This window comes from Biomphalaria glabrata, chromosome 2 (genome assembly GCF_947242115.1).
Source record: "Biomphalaria glabrata chromosome 2, xgBioGlab47.1, whole genome shotgun sequence".
In the NCBI taxonomy this organism is placed as follows: Eukaryota; Metazoa; Mollusca; class Gastropoda; family Planorbidae; genus Biomphalaria; species Biomphalaria glabrata.
Window position 1 is genome coordinate 63,142,729 of NC_074712.1, and position 22,506 is coordinate 63,165,234.

The 22,506-nt window shown below is 37.1% G+C and overlaps 2 protein-coding genes across 3 annotated transcripts in view; one reads left to right on the forward strand and one right to left on the reverse strand.

The window, feature by feature from the left end:
• LOC106059047 (uncharacterized) overlaps window positions 1-15,496 on the forward strand; it is a 70,873-nt gene extending 55,377 nt beyond the window's left edge. Inside the window, exons 5-20 of one of the 2 annotated variants that reach the window (XM_013216575.2) lie at window positions 2,632-2,745; window positions 5,131-5,210; window positions 5,392-5,497; window positions 6,160-6,217; window positions 6,336-6,430; window positions 6,877-7,026; window positions 7,255-7,405; window positions 7,992-9,349; window positions 9,478-9,624; window positions 9,764-9,899; window positions 10,027-10,098; window positions 10,333-10,455; window positions 10,596-10,731; window positions 11,151-12,772; window positions 13,327-13,385; window positions 13,828-15,496. In XM_013216575.2, the coding sequence (XP_013072029.2) occupies window positions 2,632-2,745; window positions 5,131-5,210; window positions 5,392-5,497; window positions 6,160-6,217; window positions 6,336-6,430; window positions 6,877-7,026; window positions 7,255-7,405; window positions 7,992-9,349; window positions 9,478-9,624; window positions 9,764-9,899; window positions 10,027-10,098; window positions 10,333-10,455; window positions 10,596-10,731; window positions 11,151-12,772; window positions 13,327-13,385; window positions 13,828-14,376 (4,956 nt within the window). In that variant the 3' untranslated portion in view covers window positions 14,377-15,496. The remainder of the gene's footprint in view (window positions 1-2,631; window positions 2,746-5,130; window positions 5,211-5,391; window positions 5,498-6,159; window positions 6,218-6,335; window positions 6,431-6,876; window positions 7,027-7,254; window positions 7,406-7,991; window positions 9,350-9,477; window positions 9,625-9,763; window positions 9,900-10,026; window positions 10,099-10,332; window positions 10,456-10,595; window positions 10,732-11,150; window positions 12,773-13,326; window positions 13,386-13,827) is intronic. The other variant, XM_013216576.2, reaches the window with a different exon arrangement.
• On the reverse strand, window positions 15,494-22,498 carry LOC106059048 (NFU1 iron-sulfur cluster scaffold homolog, mitochondrial-like). Its single transcript, XM_013216577.2, has 8 exons — window positions 22,350-22,498; window positions 21,429-21,583; window positions 20,212-20,347; window positions 19,604-19,670; window positions 19,384-19,498; window positions 17,694-17,797; window positions 16,587-16,721; window positions 15,494-16,398 (listed from the first exon to the last, which is right to left on the reverse strand). The coding sequence occupies exons 1-8, from the start codon at window positions 22,421-22,423 to the stop codon at window positions 16,324-16,326; spliced, it is 861 nt and encodes a 286-aa protein (XP_013072031.2). The 5' UTR covers window positions 22,424-22,498; the 3' UTR covers window positions 15,494-16,323.
• Window positions 22,499-22,506: the final 8 nt, after the last annotated feature.

A 22,506-nucleotide genomic window follows, 5' to 3' on the forward strand; every position in this document is an offset into this window, starting at 1 on the left:
ACGGCTACGCAGCTTTAGCGAACAGCGAACGAATGTATTAAAAATGCTTTAGAAAAACAAATTTGAATGTTAATTTGATTAAAATATCAAATGAATGGACAATAATTAGTATGTTTTATCATCTTAGAGTTCAGTAAGAGTTTTAGACCTAGGCCTAGGAATAGACTCAGACCTCAGAAGAGAAATGTGTTAATGTGTAACCATTTGGTAATGTCTAATGAAAGAATGTTCGCCAGGAAATCTGTAGATATCAGGAACTAATTTATGTAAAAAATGCTTTTGAATAATCTAGTGGATTGGATTTATATGTATGTTAAACTTAGCTAATGATCCTTTCACGTTATTTCTCTTTCGCTACGAAAATAAAATTAGGTTTGCGAAAATGGGTTTACCCGAAGTCGATACATTCTTATCTATTAAAAACGAAAAGAGCGATAGCTTTGTTAAATGAATGGGATTATAAAGTGAACAATTAAACGAAATTATATTTAGTACGCGATTCATGAATGAATATAGATCTAGGCCTATCTCAACTCGGCTTCGCAGCTTTCGTAAACGAATGTAGCTTTAGAAAACCAAATTTGAATGTTTATTTGATCAAAATATGAAATGAATGGACTTTAATTAATATGTATATGTGTTAAAGTATAAAACTATCCGTGCGAAGAGAAGTTTTATCATCTTAGAGTTGAATTAGAGTTTTAGATCTAGGGATGGGATTATAAAGTAAACAATTAAACGAATTAATATTTAGTACGCGATTCATTACGGAATTGTCTAATGAAAGAATGTTCGTCAGGAAATCTGTAATCACAGATAAAGGAACTAATTAATGTAAAAAATGCTTTTGAAACACAAAATTGAAGGTTAATTTTATTATATAATGAAATCAATGGATCTTCTTTTGCATTTTCATGTGTCAAAGTAAAAAACTATCTGCGCAAAGTGTATTTCTTAAAATTAGATCTAGGTCTAAATCCCTTCTATCTTTTCTCATGTCAACATTGTAGACATGGCCTAGATCCATAAAATACTATAGCTGTAATAGAGTCGGACAACTTTATTTTTTTTTTTGAGGGTCTTACATTTGTTTTAGGGCTACAATACATTCACTAAGGTCTAAGTTGGTACCCAAGGAACATTCCTGCCTAGTTTTGTCAAGATTGGTCAAGCGGTTTTGATGTCTATAAGTAACATACATACATACATACATACATACATACATACATACCCCTCACATTCTACTTTATAATATAGATAAGATAAGATGTAATGGAGGCATTGTCCTTTAGGCCCACTGTATTTTGTTTACTTAACAAACAAAAAAAAAAAGACAAGCTTGTGATAGATTCCAGACACTGCGTTCGTGAAATAAAATATGCAAATAAAAAAAAATACATTTGTGTGACAAAACCAACGATTTGCTTCGACATGGGAGTGTGCAGAAAACGTCAAAAAATATAGGATGGATTTTCAATGGCGTAGCAACTATGAAGTGACGGGCTCATTGTGGTCGAATGAAGACCTTTGTAGAAATAACAAAATACATTAAAATTCTTTAGACCAGTGACTGATTGTTTTCTTTTAATAGCTTTTATTTTAGTGCAACTTTTGTCAAAGTTAAGTTTGTAGTCTAATAATAGTTGCTGATGATTTGATTATTGACATTAGACTCGCCCAGGTCGACTCGCCAAGTTTTGTTTGTTTTTTTTTAATTCCATTGAAAACCCGACATTTTGTGTAGAATAGCTTCGCCTTTGGTCAGTTCAATCGTAGGTAGCTGTGTATGTTGATGACACACCAGTGTGACACATCGGAAGTTGGAAGGTAGTAGGTCTAATCACACAATCTTCGTCGAAAGTAAATGAAACGCCTGGGGGGAGGAAGGCTAAGGAATGGGGTGGGATGGGTTCAGTCAAGTGATGACTTTCGTTCAGACGTCAGTCAAAGTCTTGGCCACATCATGCACTGTGGTCTTCGGTGACGCTACGCTCCCCTGAACATCCGACCAGATCTACGCAACTGGAAGGTATCCCACGTAGATCTGGTCGTCTGGTATGCGGGGACGAAGAGGATCTGGCCGTTTTCTAGACTTTTGGTCTTGGTGTTAATTCAATAAGGATAGTCTCCCATTTTAGGTCCCCCCCTCCCTCCCTTTCACATTGCCATACACCAGTGTTTCCCAAACTTTTTCCTTAACGGAACACTTCACACATTCTGAATATTTAGCGGAACGCTTTGCTTATTTTTAGAGAGATTAATTCACGTGGTGGCCTACTAGTTAATTTTTCCAGTAGTTCTTGGAACACCTATTCAAGTCTTGCGGAACACCCATTCAAGTCTTGCGGAACACCCATTCAAGTTTTGCGGAACACAAGGGTTCCGCGGAACACAGTTTGGGAAACACTGGCCTCACCCTACAAACTACACCATTGTTTGAAGTTTATCAAAAGTTGTTATATCTATAGCGTTACACACATTCTGAGACTTAGTGTTTAGTCACAATAAAATACACCAATGATTGAGTAGAGTTGGGTGTTTCAGTGTTACTAGCCTACTTTATTTGTAAGATGTCACTCATTGTCTTGTGTTTGGTCACGTGGTTGTTACGTGTTCATGTTTTGTCTGCAGGAAAACATCTTACGCCGCATCCACTGCCACATCGCCTACAACCACAACGAGGATACGTGCACCGCGCCGCACTGCCTGCCCCATCAGAAGTTCTCTCTCAACATCGTGGAAAAGGTGAGTACCTGAGTTCTTGACATGCTGTCGTGCACTCATCCAGGCCTAACTAATATATATATAGTTAGTGGTTCGATGATGACTACTTTGTCATCCAGTGGGATTTTGGGGGGGGGGGGGGGTGTGTGTGACTAGTGACTTGCGCTGGAATTTGCATTTAAGTGAGGAGGATTCGAGCGTCGACCTCACTCTCTCGCCCTAAAGCCCATCCATTTCCAGAAGGAAGATTTGGTCAAGACGTCTGGAGACGAGTTTGGGTGCAGTGGATGATCAGAGACTTTCTGTGTGTCCTGTCCTGCTCTAGAGTGCTGTGCTGGTATTTGCCTTTCTGTCCGATTTGTCTTAGTTATGTGACGTTACGCACGGGCCGCCAAGTCCAGACTTCACATGGTAGGTTTGCCATGGACACGTCAGATACCCTCTACCTGGTTTAGCCGGCCAGTCAAAGCCGTTTCTGGGTGCTACAGCTTCTGGGAGCCACAGGTGAGAGTTGGGTACCGAGTGGGGGACCAAGAATGAGCCAAGCTGCCCTCAAAAAGAGGGTACGACTGCCTGTCCACTAGAGGTGCTACCCCTCCTAGATACCCCATGCACCCCTCTAGGCCTAACTATGCGCTGCTCTGTCATTGTTGAAGTGGGCTTTTTTTTTGTGTCACACGTTTACACATGCATCAATGCATTGACTTGAACCTCGTGTGTACAGCTGGCATGCGGTGACACTAGGGGGCGCTTTACCTGGCGATACATCCTCACGTGACTACAGAGAAGGACACATAGTTAACAGGAAAAACGTTGACATCACTAAAGTCATTACTGCACACGACACACAACATACTGAACATGAACTGGTCTGGATTGCATGGGACTACTCACTTAAACATATTTGTCCCAATAGTAAAGTAGAAAAGTAAAGATCCCCTTTCAGACCTCGCGAATAATATAGGGCAGATGATGTAAAGGTCATCTATTTCTGTGGCCCACGGTTAACATCATGTGGTCAACTAATGCCAGGTACCCATTACAATTGGGTGGAATTAGAGACGCCTAAAAATCCCCTAATTAAAAATCCCAGTCTTCACCAGGATTTGAGCCCGGACACCTCAGTACGGAAGCGAAGTGCTTTACCACTCAGCCACCGCGCCTCCCATTTTAATTGTAACACTCACAAAATGTAGCATTTACTTTTATCCCCATTCTGTTTAAAGACTGTTGATTTTTTATTTGCTTGAAGTTCTAATTTCTCCCACGACTATTGCTATCTATTGATTGAGTCTAGGGTTTGAACAAAGTTTCAACCAATAGACTTCCTAGAACTAGATGTTTGGTTTGAATTGAATAGAGCGACGTGAAAACTGATTAATGCGCTGTACTGACTTCCCTCCCTTGTGGTGTCATTGTTGACTCAAGTTGTTCCCGCTGCCCAATCGGTGCTAGATTAAAAAGCGGTTATTTATTGTCACTATTTCCACTTATCTCTGAAGTGACTCACAATGGACTTTTTTTTCCCCCAACGTAACGGCTACTTACCCAGCACCCACCTGTGTTGACAGTAGAGGTCGCTTTACTCAGTGACGTAATTGAATGAGACTCAGCGTTGAAGTATATGTGTGTGTGGAGAGTTGTGTATTCTGCCATGCGGCGTCATCGTTAAATAGCTATTGAATCGCGTCATGTGACGCATGGGTCAGCAATGGACAAACCGTGCCCTCTCTGTACACTCTCTCCTCCTATCTCCCCCCCCCCCCCCCCTTCCGATATCCTTCTTTGCCTTGTTTTTAAAGCATACGAATTTTCCTAATGGCCTGTCAAACGTTGATGGATTAATACACTATGCTATCTTGTTATTCTGCTCGGCCTTGTCGGGTCTGCCAGCTATCCTGCATGATTACATTTAGTTATGCGTTAGACTAAATGTCAATGCTAATGTTTTGAAATGCTAAGCACATAGATCTAAAAGTGTGCATTCTCTTTCTCCTCTTTACATTTGTAAGTCAAACAAAGCCAGTTGAAGTAGAGATCTACCAATGTGTCACACAAGAGTTACTTATATCAATGTGTCTGTCTGTCATTCTTGTCTGTCTCTCTCATACACATAACCAAGCTTGAATAAGACAATTCTATCAAGCTTTTGTAGTCTTTCACCTCTGTAAACTAATTTAAGGTCAAAATTTTTAAAAAGTTCTACTGTAAGTAACAGAACAACTACACATGCTCTACATATGCTCTACTACACTCACTACACATGACTACATACGCAGTACTACAGTCTACACATGCACATCCATTTGTGAACAACATACCATTGGGATAGTTTGTTGTTTCCTCTGTCACTAAAGAGCACACTGTAACATGCTTTAACTGAAATGCACCTTGATATTTGTACAGGTCATGTGTCCTTGTGGGTCCAGTTCAGAGCCATTGGCCTTCAATGAAATGGTCCACTATATTTCTGCTAAAGCCTTGAAGTAAGATTTTGATTTCATGATAGATTGTATATAGATATATCAATCAATACATTTTATATTACCAGTAACAAGCATAAGAAGAAAATATTTGAATGAAATGTTATGGTATTAACTAGTGTGTAGATAGCAGCATAAGGTCAAAACACAAGTCTCTAGTTCATTTCAATGTCACCTCTAACAGTGCACAAGCTAGACAGATGCAAGAGACAGGAGACGTGCTGCATCCAGACAGATTTGGCCTCTTACTTAGAAATGCTAATGCAGTTGGAGACATTAGAGAATGTCCTGTAAGTTGGAAATGTTTAGATCCACTGATTAAATCACTCCATCTGTAGACCTGTTCTCTAAATGTTAGAAATGTTTACATCCCCTGACTAAATCACTCCATCTGTAGACCTGTTCTCTAAATGTTAGAAATGTTTACATCCACTAACTAAATCACTCCATCTGTAGACCTGTTCTCTAAATGTTATAAATGTTTACATCCCCTGACTAAATCACTCCATCTGTAGACCTGTTCTCTAAATGTTAGAAATGTTTACATCCCCTGACTAAATCACTCCATCTGTAGACCTGTTCTCTAAATGTTAGAAATGTTTACATCCCCTGACTAAATCACTCCATCTGTAGACCTGTTCTCTAAATGTTAGAAATGTTTACATCCCCTGACTAAATCACTCCATCTGTAGACCTGTTCTCTAAATGTTAGAAATGTTTACATCCCCTGACTAAATCACTCCATCTGTAGACCTGTTCTCTAAATGTTAGAAATGTTTACATCCCCTGACTAAATCACTCCATCTGTAGACCTGTTCTCTAAATGTTAGAAATGTTTACATCCACCGATTAAATCACTCCATCTGTTCTCTAAATGTTAGATGACTTAAATTCTGAATTACGCACATAATTTATAACAGTGTTTACTTTGTACTGTAAAAATTTATTGCAGGGATCATGTGGTAAAAAAGTTAAAATCCGAAGAACTTTATTGAATTCACCAGATGTTGGTAAGTTAGACTGCTGCTTCAAGTATTGATGTCAATATAGCTGAAGTAAAAATATGTGATTAGTAAAGTTGTGTGTTTGTGGCTTTTTTTTTTTCAACATGATCTATGTGCATTTCAGTGAGTATTGGACTTGTTTGGGATTCTGACCATCCAACTGTTGAGATGACCACAGAGGTGGCTAGAAACATTGGTACCACAATACTAATGCAAGATGTAAGTAGCATATCTTTAGATGGTAGTGTTAATAAAAAAAAAACATCTACTCATACAGGATTAGTTTCTTGTTTCATACAAAACTTAGCAGATCAGTTCATCTTGTTGAATAGAGTATATATATGTCAGGCATTAGGGTGAATCAACATGATTTTTAGGGTAACATATAATGGCAGCACTAAGATATAAAATATTTATTCAGAGAATATAATATACTATACATATGATATATTATAATGCAAATACAAGTGTGCCTAATTAGGGCTGCTGTTCTATGTAACATGTCATGTTTATTCAGCTTTTGTTTTAGCACTCAAGTTTCAAACTCCATTTATGTTTCAGGCATTAGATTACATATGGCAAATAAACTTAGAAAAACCAAGATATCTCTTTGTAGTATTCTACTAAGTTTGTGTGACACTGTTTTTGTGTTTGTTTGGTTTCAGGTGTTTCATTCAGTCCAACAAGATCCATCCCATCTGCCCAAGCTCCATCTTGTGGGTCTGGTCTGTTACTACGGGAAACATTACTCCACATTTGTGTTTCACAGTAAACTTCAAGTCTGGATTTATTTTGACGATGCAACAGTTAGAGAAGTGAGTCACTCAAGTCCTATACAAAACCACATTACAGTGTTTGTTAAGTTTATTAGACACAATCTAGGTTTAACAATCTTTATACTGACTAAGTTCTAGGCAAGAATCTGTAATCTTTGTAGTTTAAGAAGCTCAAGTTTATTTCTTCCAATGCTTGGACTATGTTTTAACTAGTTTCAGCTAGCATAGAAGCAATGTTTTTTATTTTTTGTTTATTGTTGTCTACAGATTGGTCCCAGATGGGAGGATGTGGTTGACAAATGCAGCAAAGGTCGCTATCAACCTCTTCTCTTGCTCTATGCCAACCCTAATGCAACCCCCATACCAATGGAGACTGCTCCCAAGAAGCGTACAATGGCACCAGGCTATGGCATACCAGGTAAGGTCCTTTCAATTTTCTTTTTTAGAAATTCTAGATTCTTGCTGTTATCTTTTTCCCTGTGCAGGTTTTAGCCTGATCTCCTTTATTACATGGGTGTGATTTGTAGGAACTAGGAAGGAGGAAAAATAAACATATAAATAAATAAAAATCTTTTTTTTTTTCTCTGATAATTGTAGAACAACCTGTTTACCTTCTTGGTTTTTCAATAAAGTAAAGTACTCCTGTCAGATCTTGCGATCTGTATGGCAGATGAAGTAAAGGTCATCTGTTTCTTTCACAGTGGTTGGCAAGGGTGTAATGTGGCCTGCACAATGAACCAAAATCTTTACTTTCCCCATATAATGTCAGTTGGGTGGACTCAGGGGTGAAATTAAATGGGTGGACTCAGGGGTGAAATTAAAAATTCACTGAGATTCAAACTCAGGATCCCTCCCTATTTAGAAGTCAAGCACTTACCACTCAGTCACCACGCTCTGATGGGTTTTAGTCCCCAATTCTTTTTTTAAAGAATCAATCTCTTGGGGTAATAAAATAGAACATAATCTAACGTGTTTAAATAATGTATTTCATCTTGACTTTTCAGGTGGCCCAGAAGAAGAGAATCCATTGGACAGAACACATGAAAGTATCTCCAGCCAACAGTCCTCGCAGAGATCAAGAACTCCTGTTGCAGAACTGACTCGGCAACAAATGAACAATTCTCCTTATCAGAGATCCGGGGAAGAGAAAGTCTCCGACCACACTAGACAGCAGAGTTTTATACTGGCCATGTCCAAACCAGACAAAGCCAGACCACTGAGATATGGTGGTCAGTCTAGTAATCATGGAGGCATGCCTGGGCCAATGATGCCGGTAAGTGGAGCTGTTGATCAGACCACTGGCCAGCAGAAAGACACATATTCTGACTACACTTTGTCTACAAGTGACCAGTACAGAAGACCAACCATGGCTAATTTTGATCCCTCACAGCTGCCAGTAACGAACATAAAAAATTTTATGGATGGACAGAGGAAAGAGAGTTTTAAAAAGGACAAAGAGCCAGTTCGAGCGGATGTTGTAAGATATCCGCAGGAGCCCAGCAAATCTCAACTATCCAATAATTACTATTCAAATCAGGTTCAGCAATACCAAACTCATAACTATGAGCCATCTAATGGTCAGTACTACCATCCAAATTCCAGACAGAGGTCAGTTTCCCAAGGTTATGATGAGGCCTATGCATCAGACACTTCCAATTATGAAGGCGGTACACAACATACAGTGGTTAAGCCCATGGTCAATTCTCAGAACTATGACTATGTGGACAGCATGAATCAGTCACACACACCTGTTCAGTCTGGACTGGCCACTCTGCCCAGAACCAAGAAAGAATCTTTTGTAGTTTCTGATAATTACACCAGCAGCAACAGACACAGTGGCAATCTTTTCAACCCAACTGGTCTACCACCTCCTGGTCCTGGCAAATTGGCTCTAGACAAATCTTTAGACTCGGATAAAAAGTCGAAAAAATTGAAGAAAGAGCTGAAAAAATCTGACAAGAAGACGAGCAAGGCTTTGCACTCATACATTGTAGACAGCACGATGAAGCCAGAGGACAGCCTTGAGCAAAAGCTCTACATTGATCGTAAAATGGTGGAAAATGTCTTGAAGCAGCAGGGACTGCAGCGACAGCCTTCAACCCACAGCACAAACAGCCATGGCAGCTCGTCGAGCATAGAGTCTGACAGCCTAATGGGTCGGCTGATTGCCTCAAGGGCAAGTGAAGGCAGCGTCACCACAGATGTTTCGTTTGACAATGTTTCCCTCGGCTCCCACAAGGATTCTGGTTATGGCAGCAGTGATCGAAATAGTTCCAGCTCTACGGGCAGCGGCACCATTGAACCTCATGTGCAGTACTTCATCAGCAAAAGTATGGTGGTGCCGAGAAATTTCAACCCACAGGTAATATCAAACTCCTTTTAATTTAGCACAAAACAAGGACATAATACTTACCTAAAATAAAACATTACTTTTAAGAGCTATTGTTATTGATAGTGTCCATTATAAATAACTTGTGTATTGAATTTCAGTGGCAACCTCAGCAACCACAGCCAATGGTTACAAACTTTGCCGCCATTGACCCTCAACCTTTTGAAGGGTCAACCTTGAAAGACGTGAGCTCAATGTCAAAAGAAGAACTGGGTCGACATCTTTATGAAACTCTTTCGAATAGAAAAGTAAGTAAGAGGGAAAACTAACTCGAGAAAGTTGAAATATGATTTTAATTAAAAAAAAAAAATGCTTTGTTTTTAGTTAAATTCAAAAAGCTGTTGACCTTTGCATATTTTGTACATTCTATTGTTTTTGGTTACCAAGGTGATGCATCCAATCAAAGAAAGCAGCCAGGAAGACATTTTGAAGTTGCTTCCCAAGGAAGAGAACTGGAGAGATCAACCTTCACCTTACAATGGCCTTGAACCAACAGGAAGGCCACCACCTATACCTCCTAAAAGTAAGAATTTTCTTTTGTTGTTTTACCAATAATAGTGTATCCTTATTCTTTTTTTTAAATAAGAAATAAATATTTAAAATCTCTGTTACGAATAAAAAAGAACTATAATATTAATTGAATGTTTCAGATTTTGCAGCTTTCCAAGTTTCGAAATCAGCCCATCAGAGAGAGGCTTCAATTGAAAGTCTCGACAAAAGTGGTAATTAATTTTATGTTTGATTTAGTAGAACTCAGCACTTTTGCTGGTGCGTATGTAAAAAAAAACCTATAGTTTATCAAATATAACTTGTCAACTGAAGTCAAAACATTAATTTAGCTTAGAAAAAGGGAAAATTATTTATAAGAGTTTTTTTTTAATTTATAGCTGAGCCAATGTAATTTATAATTGAGCCAATGCAAATTTATAACTGAGCCAATTGAAATTTGTTTGCAGAAGTCAAGAATGAGTACTTTTTAAAAATGTGTGAGAAAGCTGATGACTTAATGGATAGGTGCGTGATAGCCGAGACTCAGGGTGACCTTTCTACAGCTCTGATATTCTGTGACAGTGCATTAGGTAATTATTTCTTCATTTGAACAAACTCTTTTTTGATTATTGCCATCTTTGTTTTCTAATCCATCCAAGTTCAAAAGTTTAGAAGAATGTTCCAAATTGAAGACTTTTAATCACCTTTTGTTCTAACCTTATACTCTCAGATTGTTTGAAAGAAGCCATGAATCAGTCGGATATTCCACAAAAAGCTCAAAGCTATGCAGAAAAGACCCACAATGCATGTCTTCTGAAGTCTCGAAGTCTCTACAAGAGAAACTCTGAAGCTCAAGGAGGGAAGAGGTGAGTGACACTTGTTAGCAGAAACATTGCTCATGGGATACTTGTTGCGCTAAACTAGTCATTTACTTCTCAGGACAAAGTATATATTCGAGATATCACTTTAACTATACAAACATTGATAAGAAGTTCTTAAGAAATAAGTAGGCAAGAAGAATTTCGTACAAATAGACAACTAAAATATTTGGCCTACAAGTATATTTAAAACTTACTTTAAAATTGGTGGTGCATCGAATAATAATAATAATAATAATAATAATAATAATAATAATAATAATCTTTATTGGCCCGTGAATACCTGGGCCAAATAGATTTTTTGTATAACAAAAAAGGAACTTTGTTGTTTTTCTTTAAATGAAATTGAATGTTTTCATGTATAATTTAAACTGTAAAGTCACTGAGCCTAGTTTTGTTCCTGTCAGGTCCAGCATTACAAGTAGTGATTCTGATAACAGTGACAGACCTGTCAGTAGAGTCACAAGAGAACGAAGGCCAGCCCTTCGAAATGGTCAACAGATGCGAACGACCCAAGCTCCGGGTGTCAATCGAGGACCACAGCTTGATACATCAAGTGGATCCTCCAGAAGTTCTCCCCTCCCACCTGCTCTACTTTCAGCAAAGGAGGAAGTAGGTCACACACGCATGACATCATCTTCACCTTTGACCTTGAGTAATGCTGACCTGCAAACTGCATCTCGTTACTCTTCTTCAGATAAAAGTGATACTGAAGGAGGACATATCAGGTCTGGAAGCAACACCTCAATAAGATCTTCGGCATCTGTGCCCAGTTCATTGTCCCAAAATGTATCTTTGACAAATGTAACTATGAGCAGTAGAGCTCAGCAAAGTTCTCGTGGCAGTCCACCTGTTAACCAGCCACTTGACTCCTATGGGACCCTTTCTCGCAACAGGAAACCCAGAAGAACTTCAGATCCAACATCCAACTCCGACGCCTACCAAATGTATCTGTCTCGGCAGAAAGCTGTTCAGGGCAGCAGTGGGTTTGATCTGAGAGAGTCCGACAGCAGCAGTGGCGATGGAAGTGCGGGACAAAAGCTTCAGACTGGAACCAAACTTCCTGACCCCAGGACAATGCTAGGGTCTAAAAACAATTATGATAATGCTGGTCAGCGAGGGAGCACTAGTAGTTGCGGCAGTAGTGGCAGCAACTTCAGCTCAGTTTCTCAAACCTCCTCTAGTCTGGCAGATAGAGGATTGCAATACAACATCACACAACAGCAGCAGGGCCAAGCCCCAACAAGATCTAGTCCTTCAATTGTTCAATCATCGTTTCAGCAGCAACCATCGTCACAGACTGTTGACCAGTCTCGACCTTCATTCGCAAATAGTCACCAACAGATCATATCAGGCTATAACCAGCCTCTGCCTGGTCATAGAAGCACATCAAATTCACAATACTTAGGTAATGGACAGTCTGCTCAACCATTAGCAACCTCTAATGGTCAGGTTTATGGTCAGCAGACTTCTTTCAACCCAATTCAGTCGCAATCGAGAGTGACTGAAGCCCAGTTACCTAAACCCCCTCATCAATTAAGTTCTAGTCAGAGCAGCAGTAACATTGCATCTCAGTACATGGTCAATGATCTGAATAAACCTGCAGCATCACTTCAGCAGTCTGCGGCACAAAAGCTCAGTCATAGTGTTCAGAATCTCAGCATCGGTCGAAATGGTCCACCACCTCCACCTCCTACAAGAACAACATCCACTCTAGGACTCCGCCATTCACAGCAGCTTCAAGACGTGTCTCACCCTACAGGTACCAGCCCGCCCAAAAATGTCAGCGTGGCCAGGATTTTGCCCAACAGTCATATTACCCAGGGAACTGACAGCCGAATGTCAGGGTCTCCGACTCCAGCTTACAGGCAGCCAATGGCAGCAATAACCAGTTCTCAGTTGAAACATGCCGCTAGTACCACAGCACTTAATGTTCTGCCTTCAGTTCCTCGACCTTTAGAACGCTGCGCCTCACAGCTGGACTGTCAAAATCTGGTAGAGACTGTCTCCACCTCTTTCAGTAAATCAGGTAAAATCCTTTCTATTGACCATTCACTGTTTCAACCAATTAATCCTGTTGATAAAGTTATGTTCCTCATTAACACACTCAGCTTGCCTTAACCTACTTTAGGAACACAAACTGGCATACTAAGAAGCGTCTCAAAAACTTCTGGCCAGTTTGTATAACCTGCATGTTTTTGTTGCCTTCATTTCTTCTTGTCTACAAGTTGAGCTGACAGATTTATCTTATCTTATCTTATATAATACAGACGTTACTTCAAAAAAGAAGATGATTACGTCCTACGCGTCATGCATTTAGTCATGCATATTAACCAATGACTTAAATTATAAGTTTATTCATAATTATTATTTGCTGGTAACATTTTGATTAAAAAAAAACAAAACATTTTTAATGTGTACACAGCCTGAACATCTAATTATTATCAAATATATTTAGTACAATGCCACAATTTTAACTTGACAATTTACTGAACATTGTGAAAAGTAAATTAATTGTAATTTAGTATTCAAAAGCTCAGCTCTCTTGTTTAATAAAATTTTTTTTTTTTCTAACTACCACAGACGCTTTGACCTCGACTTCCACTTTTGTATCTGGCAATCAACAGAATACTTTGCCCACAGTAAGTATTGTTTAGTAGCCACCGCTTGCTGCTCGCACTAACATAAATAATAATCTGTGATGTTCACTCTACCTTCCTGCCATCCCCAAAAACATTAGCCTGAAAACACATTGCGACATAAGTTTTAGTTTCAAGAAAGCAACAGGAATGCAAGCTAATCTTGTAACGGGTTTAAAACTTTTTTTTTTATCCTTCTAGTTTGGCTCTAGTTGTATTTAACATGTAGAAACTAAAGTTTATTTTTGGAATGATTGTCAACTAACACTGCATTTGATTGAAATTGTTTAAATTATGTGGCATTAACCCTGTTATTGTAGCTTAACATTTTTATTAAAAGTCAAGTTAGAAATTATAGACAAATTACTTAGCACTTTAAATTGAGCCGATGAAATGCTTTGTTTTGATGCTAAATAATATTTCAAATATTTTTTTTTGTTCAAAGCGCCAAGAACATTTGAGTACAGTCAAGAAAGTTCTGCCTACTTCTGATGACATGCTTCCGCAACAAAGTGTACGCTCGCTAGCGTCACAGTTTGATAAACAAGTCGAGAAACCTGCCATCAAACCTAAACCTATCACTCTGATCAGAAGTCGCAGCAAGTCCGAGTCAGGCAACAAGAAACCTAAGTCAGTCTTGAAGAGCAAGAAAAGTAAAGGTAAAACTCCCAGGAAATCTGTGACATTTGCTGACAATCTTTGTGACCTAGCATCTGGCTATGAATCTGCAGCAGAACTGACTTCCTTCTCTTCCAGAACTGTGGACAACGACAGAGCCTATTTTAGTGAAGACGACGATCTCTGCACGGCCAAGTCAGATAATGAGCTAGACGATGTGGAAGACAGTAGCAACAGTGATGACTATTCTCTGGTTAGGGAAGAATTTGCTTGCCATCTTTGCCGGAAGCGAGAATTTGAACCTGGGAGAAATTATTGTTCAAAGTGTTCCTTGTACATGAAGCGTCTGTCTGCTCAGCAGAGAGAACATCGGTAGAATTGAAATGAACAACTGGATGTTTAGTGTATAAATTTATGCAATGTAAAATTTTTTATTTGGAAAAATTTCTTAGAATTATGTGCTAGAATACATTTTTATGATAATCCTAGAAGTCTCAATTGTGATATTCCAATGTTCTAAAACAAAAATCACTATGGGGGGTCGTGTAAATATGTAAATACATTGTTCTGTCTCTGCAACATTCCTAAAAAGACTTTGTCACATTCCATTCAAATGAATATTTTTCATACATAGATTTCAAATATTGCAAAATATTTTTATACTTAAATTTTTGTATACTTGCATGTATTTTAATTTTTTTTATCCTTGTTGATGATGTGCCATATATAATGTACTTTTATGCAATTGTATCAAATGTACATTCCAAGTGATTTGTGTCCTGAAATGCTTGATGGCAAGTTTGTTGTCAAGGCCTGGTCCACAAATCCAAGAGACAAGGAATTGTGTGTTCAGTTTGTATCATTCATGTTCATTTGTCTGTCTGTCCATTATTGGATGTAATGATCCTGACAGAGTTGAAGAGTCGTAAGTAAACACAACAGGCTGAGACATTTAGTCACTATTGGTTTTATGAACACTGTACTCTCTAACTAGTTAAAGGCAGCCTTGTCATGGACCTAAATAGTTTAAGGCAGACTAGTCATGGACCTAACTAGTTTTAAAGGCAGCCTAGTCAGTCTAGTAGAAAGTTGAAATATGGAATGCATCTATAACAATGTACTGAAATAATTTATAATAAATTGGTTATCATTGAATTGTAGATAAATTTGTTTGACATTTAACAAACGGTTTGTTTAGAGTATCTTGATGTTTTGATGTGTATGATATTATTGTTACAGCCTTCACCCTATCAGACATTCCAATGTTCTGTTCATTTTGACCAAAGTTTTAGTTTGGGGAACAAACTTATTTTCATATTCATCAATTGTTCAGTGTTGAGAAGATAAGATGTTTCTAAATTCTTGTTTTACTATTTGTTGAGTCCATGAAATGAATTTATTGTCCTTGCAGGCATGCACACAATGTTTATAAAATCTCTGATGGAATTTTGTCAACTTCAAAATATAACAAAATTAAAAAAAAAAAAAAAAAAAAAGTTTTGATCAGTTTATTCCATGTCTAACTGTAGTACATCTTGTGTAGCAATACCAAGTCATTACACAGTCACGTAGGGAGAACAAATAAATAACAAAGTCATCCAGTCTGGAGCTCCATACAAAAAAAAAAAGGATATGTGGTTACTTAGTTTTATATATTTACAGCATGAATATTGAATATTGAAAACTAGAATCTTAAAGTTTTAAGTTGACTGGAAATAAATGTGGTTTTAAAGTTTTTAATAGACACCAGCCACTAAGAGAATAGTCAAATGTACAGAAAATACTTACAAAGAACAAATATTTTGTCTTGAACAGAACTGACATTCACTCAAAGGAACTGGCTTTCAGAAACATAAAATTAACAGCTTAATTTAGACTTTGACCAACCTATTGTTCAGTGGCTGACAAAAATTCTATCATACCACAGAAGTCACACATTTCATTAACAGAACACACTATATTTAAGGCATAAGTCAAAGTATCTACTACAGTTTTTGTTAGGTGTTTAGCCTAAATATGAATCATAACTGCAGCACTTGAAGATGAGATTCTGACAGACTCACACATTCTATATTTGCTTCGCTGTTTCTCTAAAACAACTCTCTCTTCTAGTGATGCAATGTTAATATCAGTTCTAAGCTTCATAAATGTGATTCTTGTGGTCTTGTAGTGTTTACCTATCTTTCTCTTATGCCTATTCCAAGAGTCAGATTATCATACACCTCTTGTATTTAGTTTAAGCCTAACCCGAACATCAAATCCCATGGACACTGACTTCCTTGTCATCAATAAATGAACACATCAGAAAATCACTGGAAATACTTCATTTTTTCTTGTTCAGTTTTTCTTCTACTTTCTTAAATTCTTTTTCGGAGAGAGAGTCGAGTTCATCTGTTACCTGGCGCAATCAAAACAAACAAAGTAAATATAAACGCAATATGAACTTGTAAGAACACAAATATTTTTGTATTTAAACACACAAACACCAAGTTTAAAACAATTTGCAAGAAGCATTTAGTAAAAGGCCAAAAAGAATTTTTATAAATGCAGAATAAAAATATGTATGATCTCTTCGAATCTAATTACCTGTTCCACAGCCAAGACTTCTGGTATGTAAAATTGTAACATATTCTGAACACCATGTTTTAATGTGACTATAGAACTTGGGCAGCTACTACAGGACCCCTGCATCTTGAGTTTGACTACACCTTTCTCAAAACCCTGGCAGACACAAGAATTGAAAATCTATGAGTTTTTAATGTTTTCATTTAGTAGGAAACATTATTTGATTTCCTTTTCTTTCACTACCATTTGCTGTGATGCCTAGAACGTTTGTTTTTCTTCAAAAAGTGAAAGCTCTTCCTACAGAAAACCATCTAGTTAAACAAAACTACATAAAGTCTTCTGTTTAAACAAAACTACGGTACATATAGTCTTCTGTTTAAACAAGACTACATAAAGTCTTCTGTTTAAAAAATACTACATAAAGTCTTCTGTTTAAACAAGACTACATATAATCTTCGGTTTAAACAAGACTACATAAAGTCTTCTGTTTAAACAAGACTACATAAAGTCTTCTGGTTAAACAAGACTACATAAAGTCTTCTGTTTAAACAAGACTACATAGAGTCTTCTGTTTAAACAAGACTACATAGAGTCTTCTGTTTAAACAAGACTACATAAAGTCTTCTGTTTAAACAAGACTACATAAAGTCTTCTGTTTCAACAAGACTACATAAAGTCTTGACTAACTGAACATGCAATAGAATGACACAGGTATTGTAAATTTGAACTAAAAAAAAAAAGTATACCATAATAAATTTCCCATGCAAGAGTTTAAACAGAAGCCTAATTAAACTACTTTGAAGCATTTAGACAAATCAACATCAAGATTTCATTTCACCTGCAGCTTGTGTATCTGCATGAATACACTTGTCATCATCCAGTCTTATTAAAACCAAAAGCTTTTAGAAGCTCTCTATATGAAGCTCAAATTCTCATCTTACAATCGCTACTTTGTTTCATCTCAAAGTTGCAGTTTATCTTTTGACACAATTCTGATTCCTTGTTTCTAACGCCATCTCGGCACTTTTCAGCATTCTGTCAGAGAAGCATAAATCAGCTGCATCTCAACCCCAGCTAGAGATGTTGATACAATCATCTTGTCACTTTGTTGAAGTTGAAATCGCTTACCATATAGACAATGTCTCCTCCATCCTCCTGGACTGTTGGCCTAATTCTGGTGTCGAGAAGTTCTTTGATTAATTGAACTGTTTCATCATCATCTTCATGGATCACTGAAACATAAACATGACATAAGGACTGGTAGAATTAGTCTCTGGCTCAACTCATGTACATACACCAATAGAGATTTTATTTAATTGGTTTTTGCTATCAGAAATATTTCTTTGATAGCAGAAAAAGATTATCATAAGTATTTCATGAAGTCTGGTGTGAAATTTCTGCTGGCGGGCAGTGGAATGGACCAAGAAATTTAAAGCAATAGAATCAATGAAAGGTGTAAGAAAACAAAAGTGACCCATCTATTAAGCCAATACCCTGTTCCATTGAAACTATTTTCACAGTGTTTCTGTAAAGCTCTATGTGAGTTAATAAACAACAAACTTGCTTGTGGCCCATTGTTGTTACCGGTCATTGAAATTGTAGTAAAAAAAACTGCTGGTAGACAACTAAACTGTTGTTGGTGTAATGTATCTTAACTTATAAAACTTCAAATAACTTGAATAACATTCATGTGAACAATACTAAATATAACTTTTATTATAATATAGACAAAAATCAGGTTGGTATAAGTTGTAATAAATGTAGTAGACTTGAGTAATAATATTTTTTTTTAACAAAATCTAACTCACTACATTAACACAACCTTTCAGTCTCACGTTCTGGAGTCATCTCCCCTAACTAAGACCAAATGACCACAATGCCATCTATACTGCATCATTCACAACCAATCCCTAACCTCTTCTCTTCCCACCATCACCATAGAAACATATACACACCCTCACCATCACCATAGAAACATATACACACACCTACCATCACCATAGAAACATATACACACACCTACCATCACCATAGAAACATATACACACACTTCATAACACCCATGCAAGACAAAAACTGTAGACAATTGCCTATTTGGTGCTGAAGTTTTTGTCCATTCTTCCTACGGCACTAAAAACAAAACACTGCAAAGTCGCTGGATTTAAGGTGGACAAGCAATACAATAGTGTTTTTCATCTGCAATCTGGTCAAATGCCTGGACAACTCAAATGTATTAGCAAACATTCAATATAGGTTTACTTGTAATAGAATAAAATGCCTTTATGTCGCAGGGTATTGGTCAAGGCATGAGAGAGAAATTTCTTCATGAAATCTAAGTCTTGCTGGATATACAATGAAACAAACCTGAAGACATCAAGTTGACCAAGTGAAACCTTAAAGGTCAAGGAAGATAATAATACCAACAACTGAGCTAGACAGGCCTTAGAGTGGAGCCCCCAGGGCACAAGAAGAAGACTAAAAAGAACATGGCGACAGTGTACTAGATAAAACCGAGAGACAGGAAAGACTGAGAAGCCATTACAAAACTAGCAAGAGACAATGGAGAGTGGCATGTTTTTACTGAGGCCCTATGTTCCACGAGGAACGCAAAGGAAAGGTGACGATGATGAAGATAATTCCTTGTGCTGGCCATATAAAGTATAAACCCTAATGTACATATTTACTATGGCCACAGTGAACACAATAGTTTAACTAAAAAAAATAACATGGTGACCGTTCCCATCTCAGCACCACATTGACAAGAACTGAACTCTGACAATCCTAACTACGACAAATGAAAAGCCAGTCCAATGCTCACCTGTGTCCCCAGAAGGCTTCTCATCTGTTAAAACTGGAAGCCCACTGGCAAAGAAATCCATGATGACAGCAAATATTTCTGGCTTCAAGATGTTCCAGTCAAGATCATCATCAGACTGCAGAAGACATTAAAACAAAAGTCATTTCCAACATCATCAATCATCCCTCAATCATATATTTAATATACAGTCTGCCAAACAATACAATACTTAATGTCTTACTCTTGTGATAGTGACAGCATCTTTTGTTAAAAATACACCTTTTACACCTTCTATACGAAACAGCATCCTGAAAATTAGAACAGAAAACTTTGTAAAAGTCCTTAAACCAATAAATGATCAAATCATCAAATACCAGCCCAATAATGACTTTCCAGAGTAAATATTGAAAAAGTGAATGACATCTTGAAAGTAACTACAATGAAACAAAAGATTTTATCTTTTAAATGGCTCATTTGTTAACACTTCATGGCGTCACACTGCAAAAGCTGGTGCACAAATTGCAGAGGAAAAGAGAACAGCGCTAGCAGAAGAAAAGAATCAGAGAAAAAAAAGCAAGGCCAATGACACAAGCTCCAGGTGGAATAACCTGCCCAGTGTGCAGCCGAACATTCCGGGCTCACCAGCCACACGAGGAGGCACAAAACCCCGGTGCCAAGGTCTCAGCCCCCTAGATGACACAAGTGATCGTCATCGAACTATGATGGATGAACTATTTTACTTAAGCCAATAACATGTATTTATGTATTCATAAAAGTAATGATGATTTTTATGGTAAAGTGCTTGAAAAAATATATGTCTGTGATAATTGTAAAAAGAAAAGTAAATACTTGGCAAGGGGAGAGCACTGAGCAGACTTGGGATTGGGAAAGTCAAAGGTTCCAGACTCGAGCACTTGTGTCCCAGGTATAAATTTCAAACTATTTGGGTTGGGTGTGTCCTGCACCTGTATAAACATGTGTCTGACTGAAACAGAAAAGTTTTAGTAACAGATGTTAAAACCTGCTTTTAATTAGCAGAGAATTAACAGAAGTAAATGACAAAGATTTATTCAATTCAAAATGTCTGGATGTTAACACTTCTGAAATGGTACAAACACGATAAAAGTTATTTATGGGAGTTGTTTTTGAAAATTGAAACATTTGATTTGATTCATTTATGACTCTCAATGAATCGTTATGGAGTCTTCTAAGAAGAGTGGTCGAGAGGCTTGGCTTGGCTACCTAGAAGGGGGCTTGAGGTTCGACACCCGATTCAGGCAGAGTTGTGTTTACTGAGCGCCTAAAGGCAGCACGGAAAACCAACTCCTAGATACCCCCTCCCCCCACTGGTCCACAAATGAGATTGGACCAAAGCGCTCTGAGCATGCTATAAGCATGGAAGTAGCGCTATATAAAAGCTATAATAATAATAATTATTATAATACATGAGACTGAAGTCTAAAGCCTTCAAACTCAAACACAGAAAATGAACCTAAGCCCAATGATGACATAAATTACAATGACAAATAATAAGTATTACAGCAATAAATTGAGAGCTAAGTAGCTTGACTGACAGTATGACATAATTAGCAGTAACTAATAACAAACAATCAACTTCCAATGAGCCCTAATATCTCGCTCTGTCTTAAAAGTCTCATAAAAACTTTTCTAGAAAATACAATACTTCTTGCCCATTTTACAAAATTTCTTTAAATTTTTTTTTTTTGCTGGCCAATGTATTTGCTTACACAACTGTTCAAGGTCTTGACCCTAAGCTTCACTGGACATCTGGAACATATCTTTTCTGACCTACTTAACCAATTCATGGACTGAATATGCAGTCAAACATGACACTGATACATTGTTTTAAAATCTAATGTATATATTATTAATTATAAACACAAAAGTTAATTTTATTTACACTCCAAAGAAGTTAGTTTTTTTTTTCTTTTTCAGATTCTCTCAATTTAAAGTAGATTACGAATGGCCAGTGAAGAATTAATAGACTTTATTTATGTATATATAGCATTATAGGCACATACATTCAAACCACTTTGTTATCTGACCTGAGTTTCTGAGGTATGGAAAATGTTTCTGTTCCAACAGAGAAGTCTGAGAAATTCTGAATGGAATCTGACTGCTGATTGTACTGAAGGAACATCTTGTCTGCACACGATCATGAGTGTCTTCAACAAGGTTATTACCAAAAACTAGCGAATACCTGAAAAAATTTCAAATTAAAAACATCTTTGACCAAATCATCATATCATGAGAACGTATGTGTTCAGATAGTCCAGGGATAAATCATAAGATCATATAAGTCTACCCTAACAATGTTACAAGTCCTTAAAGTTAACGCCCTATCAGTACAATTAAGAAAAAATATTCTAGAACTAAATCTAGATTATAATTGCCGAAATTGGGGATGAAATGACCGGTCACCCTGGCCTAGCCGAGCCCTAGCTTAGCTAGCTAAGAGTAGACTTAACTCTTAAGACTACTATCATAAGTTACTATCTACTCTAGATCTAAATCTAATAATCTAATACTTTTATACTTACTAAATAATAATTAATAGTATAAAACTATAATAATTAATAGTATAACTATAATACTACTTAAAATAGTATAAACTATTATTAACTATACTATAATAAGTAAATTTTAATTTATTTATATATAGATCTACTATTATTATAGTTAATTGTAAGTATAGTATTAGTATAAGTTATTTAAATTACTATCTAATCTAGACTTCTCTAGACTAGAGTCTAGACTACTCTAGACTCTAAGACTGAGTAGACTAGAGTCACTAGAGAGTAGAGTTGACTAGACTAGACTGACTAGAGCTAGACAATACTTGACAATAGACATTCTTATCTAGATTAGTCTAACTAGATCTATGCATCCTTCAATCAAGATGTTAATATTCTGCTTATCCCCTTCTAAATAGTCTTGATCTAATTATAAATCTTTATTAAAAGTACCGGCTTATAATTCTTGAAGAACTAAAAATCTTTTGAAGGTGTCGCGAACATTGTTTTGATATTGTTGCAGCCATCTTTTAAAATTCGGCACTGAAAATTTTGTAAACGCTTGATGCTTGCTAGATCTGTATTGAATATTTTTGTTTTAAAGCTTAAA

Coding starts and splice junctions, on each gene's coding strand:
- LOC106059048 (XM_013216577.2), bottom strand. CDS start 22,423: ATGGCTGCAACAATATCAAAACAATGTTCGCGACACCTTCAAAAGATT. Junction 16,722..17,693: donor GAGGAGACATTGTCTATATG/GTAAGCGATTTC, acceptor TGTGTCTGCCAG/GGTTTTGAGAAAGGTGTAGT. Junction 16,399..16,586: donor AAGTCTTGGCTGTGGAACAG/GTAATTAGATTC, acceptor TGATTGCGCCAG/GTAACAGATGAACTCGACTC.